The sequence below is a fragment of the Strigops habroptila genome, chromosome 2 (assembly GCF_004027225.2).
Source record: "Strigops habroptila isolate Jane chromosome 2, bStrHab1.2.pri, whole genome shotgun sequence".
NCBI lineage: Eukaryota > Metazoa > Chordata > Aves > Psittaciformes > Psittacidae > Strigops > Strigops habroptila.
The window spans coordinates 81,801,445-81,819,633 of NC_044278.2; the positions used below are offsets into that span (position 1 = coordinate 81,801,445).

At 40.1% G+C, this 18,189-nt stretch overlaps 1 protein-coding gene across 9 annotated transcripts in view; it reads left to right on the top strand.

Annotated features, from left to right (window-relative positions):
- The window catches only part of KLF12 (Kruppel like factor 12), a 259,481-nt gene that overhangs the window by 181,919 nt on the left and 59,373 nt on the right, over window positions 1–18,189 (top strand). For 7 of the 9 annotated variants that reach the window (XM_030476576.1, XM_030476577.1, XM_030476579.1 and 4 more), the window contains one exon: window positions 11,527–11,586. The exons of the other annotated variants lie outside the window; for them this stretch is intronic. In XM_030476576.1, the coding sequence (XP_030332436.1) occupies window positions 11,527–11,586 (60 nt within the window). The remainder of the gene's footprint in view (window positions 1–11,526; window positions 11,587–18,189) is intronic. 9 annotated transcript variants of the gene reach the window in all.

An 18,189-nucleotide genomic window follows, 5' to 3' on the forward strand; every position in this document is an offset into this window, starting at 1 on the left:
TAATGAAAAAAGGAAGCACGGGGCACTAGAAAATGCTTCTACTGCACAACTGGCAGGCAGATACTGTTCTCTGTGATTGATATTGCTTGAACACTTAGAGAATTGTTCGAACCGTGAAAAGCATTTTAGCTTTTCTACAATGCATTCCACAGTTTGTGAAGGTAAATGTGTTGGAATATTACTTGGCTGGCTCTGGAGTTTAAGAATTAAATTAAGCAACTTACTAATATAACATCAACTCGTCCTTGTTATGAGTTTTATTTAAACAGTAATCTGTTAGTTTATTTCAAAAGCCCCATTAGGAAAATCTAATTTGACTGTGATCTGCAATTTGTCTTCTTCTTGACTTCATTCTCAGTCACAGACACTACACATACAGCTGCTGAGCTGAAAAGAGACATTAGCACATTATACCGACTTCACTCAATCCATTTCTTTCTTGGTCTATAATACAGCGCCTTACAGGCAGACCCTCTTCTGAATTTATGTATCTAACACATACCTTAATATTAGACATTTAGCAAAGCAGTCCACTGAAAATAAAAGTCCGCATTCTACGTACCCTGTTGCAGAGAGGAAAGTGCCTTTGAAGCCTTCCAAAGGGAGAGCCTTCCAAAGGGAGATCCTGTGTGCTCAATTTTAGCATCTAAACTTAGCAGACAGGAATTTCCTCTGAGGACGTGGAAAGGTACCTACTGTTCTGTACTGGGCAACGTAAGGGCATGCGTAGAAAGACTGCTCCAGTAGGCAGTAGAGCATAGGTCTAAGCTAGGTGCTGAAGTGGCCTCGGAGGCTGGACCTCAGAGTCCAGAATACTGTCCTGCAGAGTGTGTTCTTTCTTAAGTGAGCTTGTAAGCTCTTTCTTGTGAATAGTTATACAGTTAATAACAAAAACAACTTCTTGCGTATGCTGGCTGGGAAGTACAGCGTGGCACCTCCAAAGGGATGGCAGCATCCTTTCCTTCAGTTGCTGTTGTGCAATCTTGTCTTTGTTAAACAAAATACCAAGCCTAGTTTGCAGATGCTGGTGGCAGGTGCAAGAGAGCAGTTGACCTTTTCCTGGTTGTTTTTCAGACACGTTTTAAATTATCCTGCGTAAGGCTTATAAATATATATGTATGTATGTATATTTGCCTATTGCCACCTATTTTCAAAGAGCAGAAAAGGATTTCAAATACCCTGTGGGGGATTGCTTTGGTGAGGCTCCTGACTTTCCTCTGTGCTATCTGTGGGGTTCAGGATTCATCTTGCGTATTTAGACATCTGCAACGTAGGTATCTCATCCGAGCTAGTTATCTTGCCTCCCTACATATGGACCAGATAGCAGGTGGTGTGTCCAGGCGATAATTCTTTTGACCTATCCTAGCTGTCTAATTTAGGGAGAGAGAGAAGCACTCAAGCCCATGAGCTCCTGTTCCTCTCCATTAAGTGCAGGCAGTGCGGACAGCTGCCTGGGAAACGTGTCAGTACTGCAGATCTCTGGTGTGAGGTGAGGGTACGGCAATCCACGGCGCCTGACTGTGGAGTCAGTGTGCCAGATGCTGGGAGTGACAGGATGATACTGAATGCTCCACATCTTCCCTTGGATCTAAATCTGCCAGGTGGGGTTAGCAGTGCCAAGGTTTTAACCACGAGCTGAAGAAATTAACTAATTGGTGTTTGGGGTGGAACTGTTGTTTTAATACAGCCATTTTTAAGTTTGTTTTCTTGGAAATTACTCTTATGTGGCTGGGTCACAGGGCAGTTTGGAATGCCTGCATGACAGCTTTGCTTTTCACGTCCTCTAAAACAGGAAAGCATCCCCTATGTTGCTGCTTTATTTCAGGTCCACTAAAGTCTTACAAGAAAAAAATCCTTACCAATAAAAATTGTAACAATCAGACACTAAGAGCCACATGTTTGGCATTAGTTCTTATTCACATAAACAGAGTGTAATTGCTTGCATAGTTGTAAAATGACCAAGTATGACTATTTCTTCTCAGGCAAATTGCCTTCTTGCTGCTAGCTTTATATTGGCTGAGCTTCCAGACTTCTCAGTAGTTCTTTTGGAATGACTTCATAGTCTTTCCTCAGCAAACGCAATCAATAATGTAAAGTTATAGATAAACAAAGTTGTTATTTCAAGCAGGGTACTTTTTGATGAAATTTCTTTATGTGACAGTGCTGCTTTATGGCAGTTGCTGTGCCTTACCATAATATAGACTAAGAATAATTTATTAATCTCAGATAATATGCTCTGGCTGATAATAAATATTGCAGCAATATCTAGACTTCAGTGGGCTTTGGATTGTAAACAGCATTTCAGCCTTTTTGTAGCATGTTTTACAAACTCGATTTGACATGTAGCTCTCTAACAAAGAGCAGATTTGCCTCTATGCCTAACACTACGGATGCTTATTACACAGCAAGAATAGCATCATATATTCAGGGTCAAATCTCAGACACGCTCTAGAAATCTTTATGAAGCCAAGGGAAGAGAAGGCATTAGTCAAGCCCTAGAAGACCAGTAAAACTTTTTAAGGGTCTCTCTCAGAGGCAACATGCTGTTTCCTCAGCCTTGCAGCCATTCCATCCCTAGACAGTCCTGTTACAGTGGGGCTTGGGAGCCATCTCCATGGTACATAGTAAGGAAACCCTGAACAGGGCAGTCATCTCTCTCTTTCCCTGCACATTTGTGCAGTAAAATACATTATTTTACAGCATGCAGCTCTCTCTCCCTGAACACACAACATAAAGATTTCCTGCTTGCAGAGGCTGAGGGCAGAAGTGGGAGAGGCAGAGGGTGATTTTTAGCATGAACTTTTGATCAGTACATTGATAAAAATCCAAAGATCCAGAAATTCCTCCTCTCTATAGATTTTTTTCTCCTTAAGGGTTGTAGGCTGAGGGAACTCCTTTGCCAAAGCCATTTTTTTCTTCCAAATAATGTCAAGGAATAGATGGACTGTGCATATGGACTGTGCATATAAACTGTGCATATAAACAAGAAGCTTAAGGTAGCTTCTTGTTTTTCTGGGGTAACAGAGAGGTGGAGAGGAAATCCTGAATACTTGTAGTTATAACTGCAGTTAATTTATAGAAATGTGATTTGTCATTTGGATGTGACTGTGGTGACCTTTAGCATGAACTCTTCCTTGCACTGAGCTGGGTGCCGCTGAGTGCTTGCATGAAAATGAGATTAGGGGCTTTGACCCTACCCCCATTCTCTTTGGCTATGCTTTGCAATTGATATATTGATGCTAATGTGATCATTTTTATTTTTAAATTCTGCTGGCTTTTATAGAGTAGAATAGTTTTCATTATTGCAGTGCAGTGGAAGATACTAGATACTGCACTAGCGAGAAAGAAATTCCTCAGCAGACAGGCAGCATAGCCCCGGTACCAATGTAGTCTTAAATATGTATGTATTTTTCAAGTCTGATTTTTTTCTCCTTAGACCACTTTTTTTCTCCCTCTTCTTAAACGTAAATCAGCTTTTCTGGTGGATTTTTATATCTTCTGAGGTTTATAACTCCGTTATCATCTATTCATTTTCTACACTGGTATTTTCTGTTCTCCTGCTTCAGCTGCTATCATTACTACCAGTGTGCTCTTCACTATAGGGAACTTTAAACTCAGTTTTTTCTTCTACTTGCAGACAAAATACTTTGTCATGAGTCTCAAAGAAATGTAGGTGAGGGTGTTTTGGCAGTACTTGTGTGAACTTTGTTCCTCTCTCCTCTGGTACATCTGCCCTCCATGAACAAGTGCTCATTTTAAAACTGGCACACAATTGGATGGGGATTTTACAAGTGAAGAACTGGCTAGTGCTGGTCCAGAATTTCCCAGTAAAGCTTTTTTTTTTCACTGGAGAATCCTAATTGGTCTAAAGCAAAATTGTGGGAATAAGTTTCAATTTTACTTTTCTTGTGAAGATTTCCCAAGTCTGGGATGCATTTTCCCATTGCAGCGAGGCTTTACAGCAGAAGATCACACAGTTGCTGCAACGCTCATGGGGGAAATTGGACTCCACACTCAGAAAGCAGAACTGCCCATGGGCTTCCCATCTCCCCACGGGCTGTTACACAGTGGGGCTTCTCAGCCTCCTCCAGAGTCACTCTACAAACTGAACTGAGTCATTAAACATTAATAGAGGGAGGGGTGTGTGCAGATACATGAGTGAAAGACACTGGTGATGTAGAGCCCTGTAAGGCAAGCAGTCATCTGTATTACAGTTGATGCCCCCACTGTCATTATTTCAGGAATGTTTCTGTTCTAGTTTTGTGTTATTTTTTGTCAGCAGTCTCAGATACGTATCCTGTGGCAGAAAAGAAGAGGTTTCTGCAGTGAAAAATTTTGCTGGGTTGGAAGTTGGCTTATGACCCAAAGGCACTATTGAGGTAGCAGACGTGCGCTGTGTCTCAGCTACCTTTGGGCAGTACTGGTGTCCTGGGTTTGGCTGTAACAGTTATTTTTCTCCTTCTTAGTCCAGTTTGGACATATCCTTGCAGCAAGATTCATCTCTCACAATGTAATCTGCCTAGAAGTTAGGCTTCAGGGTTCTGGATTCCCTCAGAGGAATGATGTGCATACTTCCAGGTCCAATCATCTTGTCAGTTGTATCATCTACCTTTTGGAGGTGCCTGCCTTCTCCAATGGTTATTTATAAGGACCCTGGACAAACAGCTTAGGAAGAGCGATGATAAAACTTAACACTGTTGAAGTTATGTATGAGGAATCCCCCTCTGCGTGATTTTCTAAGGCCATGCCAGAAGTCTGTGACTCAAGAAGAAACTGAACTAGTACATCTACACTTTGGCCCTGGCAACTACTATAGGTGTGATTTCTCCTACCTGCATGTGGTTCAGATAACTCGCTGAAGAAGTACTGACTTCTCCTACAGTGTATTTATGTGGCACTTCACAAACTTTCTTCTAGTAAAATTTGAATTCTCAGAATTCTCTGATTGTATATAAAAATGAATGTGCCTAAAGCTGTACAAAGGACTTCTACTGCAAGAGTTTGAAAGCCCTATATACCTTTGGGAATTGCTCTTTAGCAGTAACTCGGAGTCTTTGGTCTCAGTAATCCAAATGAGCCTGTTCTAAAAAGGTTCAATAGCTTGGCAGTTGGGCAGTAAAATCAAAGGATGCCATTCTGTGCATGCACACAGATTCTAAGATTTTTGGTATGGAAATTCAATGGTATAAGTGCCAGAGCCTTTTGCCAGGATGACAGATTTCCCATCAGCCAGCAATCATTAGGAACAAGGGCCAGGTAGGCAGCAACTGTAAATCAAAAGCAGCTTCTACAAAGAAATTGACATCACTGCCTGCTTTGAAAGGATGGTATTGCTTAAATGACAGTGTATTAGGAGACAGAGGTATTGTTAAATTGTTTCCTGAAGAAGGCTAATTTGAAAATAAAAGTGCTTTTAGCTTGGACTACACAAAATTATATTTTCCTGTCTTCCCTGTAACAGTAAATTACCATGAATGTTGAGTAGATCTAAAGCAAGGACACGTTGCCATTAGGATGTCTGGCGTTTTTTCTCTTGAATCTCTTTGAAGTCCTAGACATTGCTCTTCAATACATGTTTTACCACACCATTGCTAGGAGTAATATTCTCCTAAGAGAAATATTTGAATTATGTGTATAATAAGCTGGAAGAACCAAAGAATCCTGGTTCTGTTAAAGTCCAGAGGAGTTTTACCATTAACTTCATTGGGTCTGATGATTAACCCTGAAACTATAACAGAAGTCTGGATGCTAAAAAGAAAAAAAGTAACTCAACACTTTTAGAGTATTTTTGGGACCAGTATGGTGCAGCAAAAGAGGCATTTGTAACATGTATGGGTTCATAGATACCTTTCTATATGCCTCTTTCATTACCTTTATCCGTCACAGGAAGACTTCCAAAGATCTTGCTTCCCAGCATCAGTTCAGTGTCTATATCAAATTGTCTCATATAATTATCTTTTCACAAAATAGACATAATTTGTTGATTAATTTAAATTTTAGTCTAAGAAGTGCCAGTCATTTCCAGGTGGTTATCAAACATTGCCATTATTGGGATTTTGCATTACTAAACATGTTTACACAAATGTGCTTTGGAATAAAATGCCCCAAAACAATAGTGTATGATTATAATTCATATAGCACTTTTTATCTTTGGAGGGCTTTGCAAACATTAAGTAATTAAATTGTACAGGTCTCCTGTGTATTCAAATATTATAATTATCTGCAGGTTAGTGACTTGCTTAAGGCCATGCAGCAAAACAGAGGATGAGGTGGGATCAGGAATGTCTGCCTTCTAGTCCCATGCTTAATCCACTACAATGTGTTGCTCCAGAGTGAAGCTTGAGTCATTAGCGGTTAGGTATGTGAAATGCATCTTATTGATAGGGAGGCTGGCATTGTGCAATTGCTCGAAGAGCATGACACTGAAGAATGAATTATAAATAACATTATGCATTACTGCTACCCAGTTAGCAGTTTGCTTGTCTATTTGGCATCTGTTTCCCTAGCGATTTATTATTCAGCTTTTTCTGTTTTTTCTTTCTAAATCAGCACAGAAAGCAGGGGCAGAGCTGCGTGCATTGAGAAATTCAGAGCTGTAGCAAATACTCATAAGTGTGGATTAGATAGCAGAACAGTACCAGAAAAAGCCACAATAGAACTACCTCAGTTAACTGCTACCTTGGCTTACTGATAAGAAAAAGAAAGAGCATTGTCCTCTGCTGTCACTTGAGCCAAAATTACTTCTTTTTTCATTATCTAGATCAGATAAGTTTTTATCTTTCCTTTTCCATAAGGCAGTTCCTGTGATTTTCTGAGGGACAAGCATGCAGCACAATTAAATCTTAATAGCAGTTCTTACACTGATTTATGGAAAAATGTTCCTGAATGTTTAGATCAATGCATGTAAAACCACAAAAAAATGTTGTGTAGGTCACAGGTGCGTAAACTGCATGCAAAAGAGGGCACTATGAAGAGGGGAGCACTGTTCAGCAAGGCATAATTGAGTGAGCATGTGAATACAGGGATCTAAAAACATAAGCAAACCACATTTTTTCTGCCATTTTCCTTTCTCCTGCACAATGGGAAAAGATTGTGCTGTGTTTCCCCTTTCTTAGTTCAATCCTTTTTCACTAGTAGTAACTCAAACGCAATTTAATTTCTCACAGCAAGCTCTTTTTAGACTGGAGGTAAAAAGGAGTGAAAGGAAATTCTTGAATGATGGGTATGGAAGAGTGTTTTGTCCTGAGCCTATGTGCCAAGGAGGTGGTGTTCTCCATGTGTATGTGACTGAGGACATGAGTGTTACTATTTTGGACACATTGAGAAAAGGATAATTGGAGCTTAAAGTTACCACACGTATGAAATTCCTCTAGCCAAACTGAAAGGAACTGAAGGCTGAAACAAGGAGTAAAGCAATGCAATGGCTAACAGCATCTAATCCTGAGGTATGTCAGAAGTAGTGACAGTCACAAGTTTTACAGTCAAGCTGAGCACCTTCATTGTTTTAGCAGTGACAAATCAAAGATGTGTGAAGAATGAACATGCTTTTATTTAGTTATTTACCCTTCTGGGATATACTGAGTTGTAGCAGGACACAAGGGTGCGAGGAAATACAAAAACTGAGGTAGGCAGAAAAAAAGGAAGTGTATCCTAGGAGGCAGCAATGGCCGAAGCACTCTTGCCTTGCATGTATCACTAAGCTCAGGCAGTGTGGAGCAGGCTGGCAGGTACTGAGGTCAGAGGCTGCCCTGGAAAGTGCGCATTCTAAAGCCTGTCTACAGTATCTGCTGCTGGCGGAAAGCTCCAGCCTTGCAAACAGAGCCTGAAAACTGAAATAACCTGGAAATGACCAGAAGCTGCCAACAGGCATGAAAAGAAATACTTGCATTTATGTACTCGTTGAGAGGCAGGAGGAGTCTCAGTCTTGTCAGAGTATCTCTCTCAATTATTTGCTTTAAAAATACAATATTTAGCATAGGGCTGGAATACTGTGTGATAAATCAGAGCCACACAGTGCTGTCAGATAGAGAGATGGCTTCACATAGAAGTCACCAAGGTGTTTCTCTTACGAACTGATGGCCATTGCTATTTCTGTGATGAGTTGCTTATCAGGGCCAGAGAGTCAAACCATTTATAAATAAGTTCACAGGAGGAACTGGAAGAATGACCAAAATCTCAGTCATAAATTTTCAAAAGCAGAGCAACAGGATAATGTTGTATAATACATTATTTGCTGAAAATTATTTACACAGCTGAACAGGCTGAGAGAGTTGGGCTTGTTCAGCCTGGAGAAGAGAAGGCTCGGGAGACCTTAGAGCAGCCTTTCAATACCTTAAGGGGGCCTACAAGAAATTTGAAGAGGGACTTTATACCAGGGCAGGTAGTGATAGGACAAGGGGGAATGGCTTTAAGCCAGAGGAAGGGAGATTTAGATTAGATACTAGGAAAAAAATTCTTTTCTCTGAGGGTGGTGAGACACTGGCACAGGTTGCCCAGAGAATTTATGGCTGCCCCATCCCTGGCAGTGTTCAAGGCCAGGTTGGACAGGGCTTTGAGCAACCTGGTCTAGCAGAAGGTGTCCCTGCCCATGGCAGAGGGGTTGGAACTACATGATCTTTAAGGCCCCTTCCAACCCAAACCAATATATGATTCTGTGATTTCCTTTGCACTCAACATTTCTGCTTCTGAACTACTTGCTGTCTGTATCACCACATCGTTTCTGAGATTCTTAGCCACTACTAAGGCATAATCAAAATGAAATGTGTTTTTCCTCTTGCTTGAGAAGAACTACCGAATGCATGCAGTTCTGTAACAGGTACAGCCTTTTCATCCTTTTCTATGCCATACTGCATTGCATAGAGGTACCGCTATCCCCCTATGCTTGCAACACATGTGACACTACAGATACCCAGAACCAAGGTGAACCATAACAGCACAGGCACTTGAGATGAATTGCCTGCTTTGGGGGAGGTCTGGTGGAGGCATTGCAAGGTTATAAAATAGATGATTGGCTCCAGCAGTGTTTCTGAGCACCTACACAAGGCATCAACGCTCCCACAGTGCAGTCAACAGAGTTAAATGCTCTGAAGTTCAATGGGCAGAGCACCCAGCTTCCTTGACCTGCCAGCCACTTAACTATGAGTCATCTCTGCCTTCTGGAGCTTGGGCTTCTGACCTGTAGTTGTTCATTAAAGTACAGTTTGAAAAAAAAGGCTGAAGTTCCCAACTTCCCATTGTGGAAAATAAGAGATCAATTACTTTGTTCTGAGCTTACCTATTTCTGCCTGTTCTGAAACCCAGAGCACGCTGTCCTCTTCCTACCAGCCTTCTCTGTGTCTGAAAATGTAACGGCCAGCGGCAGCAGTGGTGCAGCCACCCACGTCTGGCATAAAAACCTAGTGGTTAGAGTACTGACTCAGGAAGCCAGATACCTATGTTTGACAGTTCTGGAACACAAGGGTAGGATGCAAAAGATACGAAAGATATCCAGGAGTGGTCCTACTTTCCCTCTTATTTTGTCTCCTACACTTGTGGTTTGGATTGGGAAGTGACTATTACAGGTCCCTTTTATGCTGAATCCATGTTGTCAGGTGTGGTTTAGCCATTTTCATAGCACAGGTAAGGTTCAAGCCCCAGAGTCAAGGGCTGGATGTTTCTCCCCATGGTTTCTGGATGAGAGCAGAGGCTAGGTGGAAGGCCACAGCCATTTGGCTTTCAAGCCAGACAGAGAGGAACATAGGAAGTTTTAGGTGTCTGTGAGGTTGGTTGGAAGATGTCTGTGTGTCTTTTGCTTCAGTGCCTGGATACTGTAGGTTCTAACCAGAGTTTTAGTTGTCCCACTGACAAAAATGCAGCATGCAAATACTTATCATCCTCACCAACAGTATTCTTGCCTGCCCTGTTGCTTACTTGTTAAAAAGGGACCTCTATGTACAAAATTTAGAGTCATGATTTCTGGGTAATGTGTTGCTGTTTGTATCAACTGTAGGAATAAATATTTTTCCCAATAAGACACAGAGATTATTATAAATTAATTGACATAGGAAAGAACGGTCAATGTTATGGTTTCCAGTTGCCGTTTTTCCAGTGCACATTGATATCAGTTGAGGGCTGGTGAGGTGGGGATGATTTTGTTCCAGTGCCCCTTGATTAGGTACTGACACAACTGTGAAATAAAATCTGTATCTAGTGATGCCATGGGACAGGTACCTGACACATATCTGAAGAAGGAAGAGACTATACAGAAAGTCATAAAAGAGGGTGGAAAAAAAGCAGTCTCAGGCTCTGATAGAGCTAATAACTTAGACTTTGGAAATTCTTTACATCATTTTGTCATCTTGATAGCAGATGTTGAATTGTTAAATTTCTGCTATTATCAGAAATTTAACATTTACCAAATGGCAAAATCAAACAAGCAGTAAAGAAGACTAATATTTACTGTACATTTGAAGCATGTGAGAGATTTGAAAGATTCAGTGCAAAATCTTGGGAGAGAATAGATTATTTGTAGGTTTCCAAGGGCAAATGGAAAATGCAATTATATAAATCAAGAGAAGTTGCTTTGAAAATTTCCTTTTCACTTTCAACAATTGTTGTGCCAAGCCGGCAATTTTAATTGAGTATTGGGAAGGATCTAGAATGTTGCCAGTGCAAATGCATTCAACTGTTGGTGTGCTAGAACATTTTTATGATTCATGTTGTTATTCTAATAGTTTTGCTAGTTTCTTGGGTGTTGGCCTCAGGCTAATTTCTCAGTACATTTGAGGTCTAAACCACAGAGAGAAACACTGAAGGGGGTTATTCATGGGCTTGGCTTTCTACAGGCTTTACTGGTTTTTTTTTTCCCCTAACGCTGTGGTGGAACTGTTTCCAAAGCCAGCTGTGTGATGCCTTTTGTTGGAGCACATGCAGCACATCAGAATTTGTCAGTGAAAAGGAGCAGTCCACGTAGTCCAAATCCCAACATAGGAGTTTATACAGCTATGACATCATATATTTGTGGTGTTCAGTATTCCAAATAATATTCTAGAAGATTATCTATTTTCCCTGGAGTCTCAGTTTTAAGTAAAGGGCTTGATTTTTCAGTGATGTGTTGGGAACAGTATTACTTAAGCAGCAGAATTCTGGGAGTGGACATTCACTCCAGCCTCTATTTCCTGCCTGTGCCTGCCTGCTCTAGGTTCTCGTTAATGTTTACTTCTTGGTCACTGATTACTTTTTAATAAGAAAATATGATCCACCATAATCCAGAATTACCACTAAGTGACACCTGGGCCCTTAAGCTTTGACTTTGCTCCCATGCAAATTAATGGCAGAGCTCCTGATGACTTGCTTAGCACCAGCTGGGACCTCTACAGAGCAATTTAAGTTTAAGAAGGAGTTTTAAGTGAATGGGAAAATCCTAAAATTCCTTCCACACTGAGGCTATGTACTTACTTTGCAGTAAGTGTTCCTCAAGCTTGTCTAAGTCCCCTGCAATTGTTTGGGGTAACTTAAAATTCCTAATTGTCTGTGTTCAATTTCCAGAGAGAGCATGTGGGGCTGTGCCAGGTCAGCTGTTAACCCTTTTCGTTTTTTCAACTCCAGGTATGAAGCATTTTATTGTGTATTATATAATGTTCTGTTTTATTGACAAAGTCGAGTAGCAGTGCTTTTCAGCTTTCTTTCCCTCTTAATGTCATGGCTGGGGGATATGCGGAGCTAGGCAAGGTCTAATGTTGGCTTGTGTTGTTGCTTTCAATATTTTGGGGCTGCGAGGGTGGCGGTGTACATCATGGGAAAGCTGCAAATTTTCTTTTCAAAATCTCAATGAGTAAAATACAAGACCAGAAAAAAGAAAATATTCTGTTTGATGTTTGATAATGCAGTTAAAAATGCTCAAAATAGTCTATTGAAGTTGAGTAACGAAATCAATGTGAATCAACATAGCTCGTTATAATGGGTCCTTGCCAGTTACCATGAACCAGTCGACCAGCAAAGCTGTGAATGTAGGAAGAGATCTTTGCAAATGTCCCCTTGCTTGTTTTTCAAGGAAGCCAAAATTTTAAAACTTTGCTGTGCAATGCCCTAGTAGATGCCCTGCTTTAGAGTTTATATACAAATCCAATCGGGGGGGTGACTGGGAGGTTTCAGTGAGCATCGTGTTGCCATAAGGTGCCTCGGGTTCACCTCGCTTGCCCAAGCAGAAATACCATATGGCAGAAGGGATGTACCAACTCTGATAGGGTTCCTGTTTTTGTTGGCTTTGTTGCTGTTGGTTTATTGGGTTTTAAAACTGTGTGCGATGAAACGTCCACTCTCAGTGTGCTTGCTTGCTTTGTTTGTCCTTCCCCCTTGATCTGTTTGTTTTGTGGGCCCCTAAAAAGATTCCTTTGCAGTCGTGTTTGTTGTGTGACAAATGTACACCCATCAACTCACTGCTTTATCTACTGTTAGTAATCCATGGGCCCTCCTGTGTAGAATACAGAAAGAAAAACAACTTCACACATTCAGTATAAGCAAATAAGTTGCAGAATAAACCTAATTCTTCACATTTATAAGTAGAGCTAAACTTCATAATGAAATTAAGAAGACGGCACGTTTAAGAGCAATTACACTTTCAGATTGCTAATGAGTAGTCAAATACAGAAATCGTTCCTCAAATTTACTCCAATTTGCAGTTAATTGCATTACAACTGGTATATTTATATTAAAAATGTGCAGGATCTTATTACTCAAACATTTTCAAAGGAGCAGCAGCAGCAACTTCTCTATTAAAGCCAGTACAAAGCTTTTAAGGTTTCTGTGGATATGAAATTGCGATTATAAGTTTATTAAAAAAAAAAAGCAAACCTTAGAATTTTCTTCGATCTGATTGAAATTTTCCGTGCAACTTCAGAAATTATTCTGAAGAGCCTACTAGTTTCCCAAAATGTTGTATTTCTAGAATAAATTTATATTTCAGATACGATTTTGAATGCAAGGCTACTTTAGCAAAAATCAGCAATAATATTCTATATAATCACCAATTCTATTGGCCTCTATTCTGTAGGAAGCATTTTCAAGAAGGAGGCTTGAAAATGTTGTCAATTTTTTGCTCTTTTCTTAGCGTTGCTCATGAATTTATACATGTAGAGTTTACACATACCACAACAATGAATACGAGATCTTACTAATGAGGCCCTCTGAATAACATGCATGGTTAGGTGTAGATGAAGATGGCATAAGTCATCCCATGTACAAGTTCTAAACCACTGGAAGTTTGTTGGCTCTGACTGGAATGAGATGAGATTGAAATATGATATTTTGTTGAGGCAAATAGCTGCTAATAAAACCAGAAACTTCTAAGAGAGATATAGGGTCTTCTATGTGTTTTTAACATAAAGGACCAAATTATTCAAGAAATTCACATCTGTAAAACCTCATTTAGGCCATGAGGATCTGTCTGCAAAGTGAAAGGTGGAAATGAGACCAATAAGAGTAATATTTCAGTTAGTGTATCATTTGAAAGTATGAATTCTTATGGTGCACTTAAAACTGCTTGTTCTGCTAGGAATATTCCTCACAGCTGGTCTTGCTTCTTGGAGTATAGCACTATTGCAGTTTAGGAACAGTAACTGCTTGTCAGAAGTGGCTTGTGCTACAATTAAGTACATCTTAGTGAGTGTCTGTATTTCATTTGAATGAAATTTCATGCCTGCCCAGTTTTGGGTTTTCTTTTTCAATTTTGTGTTACTAAAGTTATCTTTTTCACTGGATTTCAAGAAAATTACTCTTCCATAAAATTATGGTCTAAATTATGGTATTCCAGTTATGAAAGTACAGAAACAGTCTTAGATACTTGATTTTTTTTTTTTTTTTTTGGTGGCCATTGGGGACAGAATGGATCATGAAGTCTTGAAGAAACATTATTCGTAGGCTCCTTTTTTATTGGTCTCATGAAATCTGCTAAAAGCTGTAAGTTTTACTCAAAACCAGTTCCACACAAATGTTCTGCACCTACTGACCTCTGTGGATGGCCACAGGCTGGGACTATTGCTACAGTTCGTACATGTCTAACTGTTCTTTTCCTGCAAAATGTTGAGCATTTTGTCCATACTGCCTCCCCTGATCCAGAAGTGCCCTTATCTGCCATTTCCCTGGTGATATCACGTGTGAGTTTCAGATGTTGGTTGGCACAACATGCCTCTCCTTCCTTGGTGTCTTGGAAATGTTACTGCTTTTGCTTGTGTATAATTTACCCCTGTTCTTCTTTTTAACACCTTATTCCACAGGCTCGGCCAGATGGGAGATGTTTGGCAGCTGGAGATGCCAAATTCTGGAATAGAGCTTTCCTGCATTGGCATGTGGGTTCATGGCTGGCTTCTTGGCTTGCACCTCTGCTTGGCTAACTGTGTAGCTGGCAGCTGTAGCACTGCCTCTGGGGCTATGTTAGGGTCAAGCTGCTATGGGGTTGGATGACATTCCTGATCTGAATTATCCTGCTGGACAGCATTTTGACCTTAGTTTGCTTTGACTCCACTATTCAAAGATGAACGTTTGCACTGTTCTGTTTTATTCCTGCCATTTGTAAGACTAACTTGAAGCAGTAGTTCTCATTTGTCACCACTTCAAAAAGAAAAGAAGCTTTGCAGAGTACACTCTTTCACTTGTTAAGATTCCCATTCAGTTAGCAGAAATGTAAGGCCCAAGTCTGTACTTGCAATTCATCTTCGGGACCAAACTGTAACTACAGAGCACAGGCTTTAAAAAAATATATTTCTTAAGTCTAAACTTTATTTGCTTTCAACCATGAGTGAATCTGGCCTCTGTTGAACAGAAAAATAATACACATTTAGGGAGACAATCTGGATCATTTTTAAAGAAAAAGGATAAAGAATGATGATGATGATGATAAATAGGATGTTACTGGTAATGATTAAAAGCACTGCCAAAAGAAAATGCTTAATCTTCTCTTTACCTGATATGGAATGTCCTCATTACATACTTTAGTTTTACCTTAGGTTTTTTGGTTGGGTTGTCTTTTTTTTCTTTCTATAAATGAGGTAGTGAAAAATTAATGCATCTAGGATAGCCGAAGCATTTGAAGTAATTCCCTAATCTACATCTTTTCCTCCGTGCAGCTTGGTGCATAAACATTACTTTCAGTGGGAAAAACTGCAAATTCAGGAGGTTACTGAGACTCCGGATACTTACAGTAAAGTACAGATTAGTCATATCTGCTATGAAATTTTCATTCCCTCACTCAGCTGTAGTGAGAGTATGTTGTGCTGCACTGGAGGCAGTGGTATCTCTGTGACACACTCATGAAACTTTATTAACACTTGAGCAAATAGCACTTGTGCCTTACTTGGACACAAATTTCTACCTGTATGTTAAGGTTAATCTTTGCAGGGTGAGAAAAAGCACCTGAATTCCGCCATTGCATGTTTCAAGAACAGTCAATCAAAAAGGAGACCCTACCCATCTGGTTTAGGTGTATATTCCTTTTTGTTGATGGCCTAATGGACATTAGTGCTTCCAATAGGAATTCAGCCTGGTTATATTACATAAGTCATTATGGACTATATAGAGAAGCAATAGGAAATAAAAGCATGTTTCACTCAGAGGTAGGCCACATAGCTCTTTCTGAACAATAATGGAGCAGAAATGATTCTATTGAAAAACAAGCTGGCAGCAGCAACAGCAATATTCCCACCTTTGTAGGAGGGCTTCATTAACTAGCTTGTCAACAGAGCGGGAGACCTGAGGTTTAGGTTCTCAGCGCGGGCATCACAGGGGTGTTATAATCATTGGGATCCTTGGCACAGACCTCATCAGATGAGATACTTGAAGAGCAGTGGAGTCTCTCACCTCAGTTCTTGCTGAATATGGGCCATCGTGTAGACAAGAGCACAGAAGTCATGGGATGCAAAGGAAAATGGGTAAGAGCCTGAATCCTGCCTGAGTATGAACAGGGCTGGGACTGAAGGCTCTATTCTCAGGAGCAACATTAGGCCAGAACGAAATAGAGCTATCATCATCCCCCTCTTGGAGCTGAGTGTCCAGATTTCTAGTATGGAGCCAGGATCACCCTGTTCTGCCCAACCTTTTAGCTTTGTTGTTCCTACAGCCCTGGTTGCAGACTAGTTCGCTTACATGACACTCGTGCAGAAGACCACAAGTCCTTATAGCTAGGTTATTCCTGGGGTGATGAAGATGCTGAATCAATCTTCTGTCTGAGAAGGACCTACAACAGAAGTCTCTCCTTCTGTGGGTGAATTACCTGACTGCAAGGCTACAATGCAACAGCAGTGCCACTGTGGTTGGTACCTAAAGAAGCTCCAGCTTAACAGTGAAGGACCTCATGAGTTTAGTGGCATGCTGTGCAGGACTGTTCATGGACAGTGGGTGGGAATGTGGTCATGGACCTAGGAAGGCTTTTGGGCGCCTGCCTCCCAAATCAGGGTTTCAGCTCACTGGTTTTCACACTTCTCACAATGTATTTCACTCCCCCAACTATATTTTCTCCTTTCAAATGAATAAGCTTTAAGTCATTTTTAATGTAGTAGATAATAAAGATGTTATTCCATTATCTAGAGTATTCCTTTTCCCTGTTTACCTGTTTCTGCCTTTTTACATGGGTCTGGCAGTCCTTAATTTTTGAATCTCAGCCACAATTTCTGCTCCATTATTAAGATTCTTGTCACTTTCTGTATCCCAGTGGCTTTGGAAATCATATATAAGGTAGAGCAAATTATTTTCTTTCTTCTTAAAAAAAAAAAAAAAGGCAACTATGATTGTTGTCCCTTGTGCACTTTTTTCAAGCAGAGAAACAACGTGTGCTGTTAAAAAATGAAAATAAACAACTGCAAAGATGTTTTTTCCCTTCCCCTGCACCTCCAGTACATTCTGTAACCCAGTTACTGTAATTGTTTTTAAACTTTTTCAAACACACAAACTGTCAAGAGGTTGCAGTAAAAGAAGTGTTTCTCATAAGACCAATGTGACCACAAGGGATGAAAAAAGATGACAGAGCAAACAGAAATTCACATTATGTTTATCAACATTTTTTTTTTTACCCAGTGGCAGATACTTGGAGAGAGAATCTGTTTACTTCACTGAAAGACTAGCTTAGAGTTTGCTGATTCCTAAGGCAAAAAGAAGGCATAGTTTCCAACTTGAAAGCTATTCAGTGTGTGTGATGAGGTGAAGTCATTTGTGGATTTCTATGTTGCATTTTGACATGATTAAATGTTTTAAGTCTATTGATTTCATGCTGGGGATTAATGATGCTGAATGAAAGAGCATCAAAGAATAAAACATGTTTACATGCCTGATTAAAATACCTTAAAAAAGAGGCAGAGTACCTATTATTGGATAGAAGTGACAGAAGAGCTGCGTAGGACCAATCACACATTCTGCATTGAAAGGATGCTTATTTAAGCATAGAAAGAAAAAAAAGTGAAGATTTGATAAGGATTGACTGTACTTTTCTGAATGCTGAACACTTGTGTTTGACTCGTTATTTTGGAAAAGGGGATTAAAGAGGTTTCATTATCAGTTACTGCAGATCTGTTTTGCTGAATCAATCAAAGCATGATGCTTAGCTGCTTGCGATTAATGAGATGATCTTTAACTGGAAAACTTGTTGGTAACAGAATGTTAATAAAGGACAGGACCTGAAGATATTCAGTGCAAATGTGGACATGAGATACAGTAAAGATGGTGTTTGCTGCTTTGAATTTGCATAATACTTTTAGATCTGTTTGCCTTAGCATATTAACTCAAAAACATACTGTTATCTTAAAATGTTCATAGTGCTAATTGGTTTGTATCTGCTCTCTGCAAATGTTCCTCATGGCTGTCTAGATTCATGGGTCGTATCTGGATTTGCAGTTAGGTGTCACATTCTGTTTACCAAGATAACAGAAGATGAAGATGGAAAAGACCTATTTGCTCGTTAAATCCATCCTGTTGAAAGCACAATATAGGCTCTTCCAGTAGTATTAAACTGTTAGTACCCCTGATGCTATCCAGTATGCCAGGAAGAGAATTTATTTGTGCCATATCTGTAGAGAAGGATGCCTTAATGATCAGTTAGCATGTGAAATACTTGATGCATATGAAATACTCCCTACTGAGCTAGGGAGAAGTTTAAACGTGCAATCTAATACAGCTGAGTAAATATCTGATGAGACCAGCTCGTGCACACATTCATTTTTTGCCCCT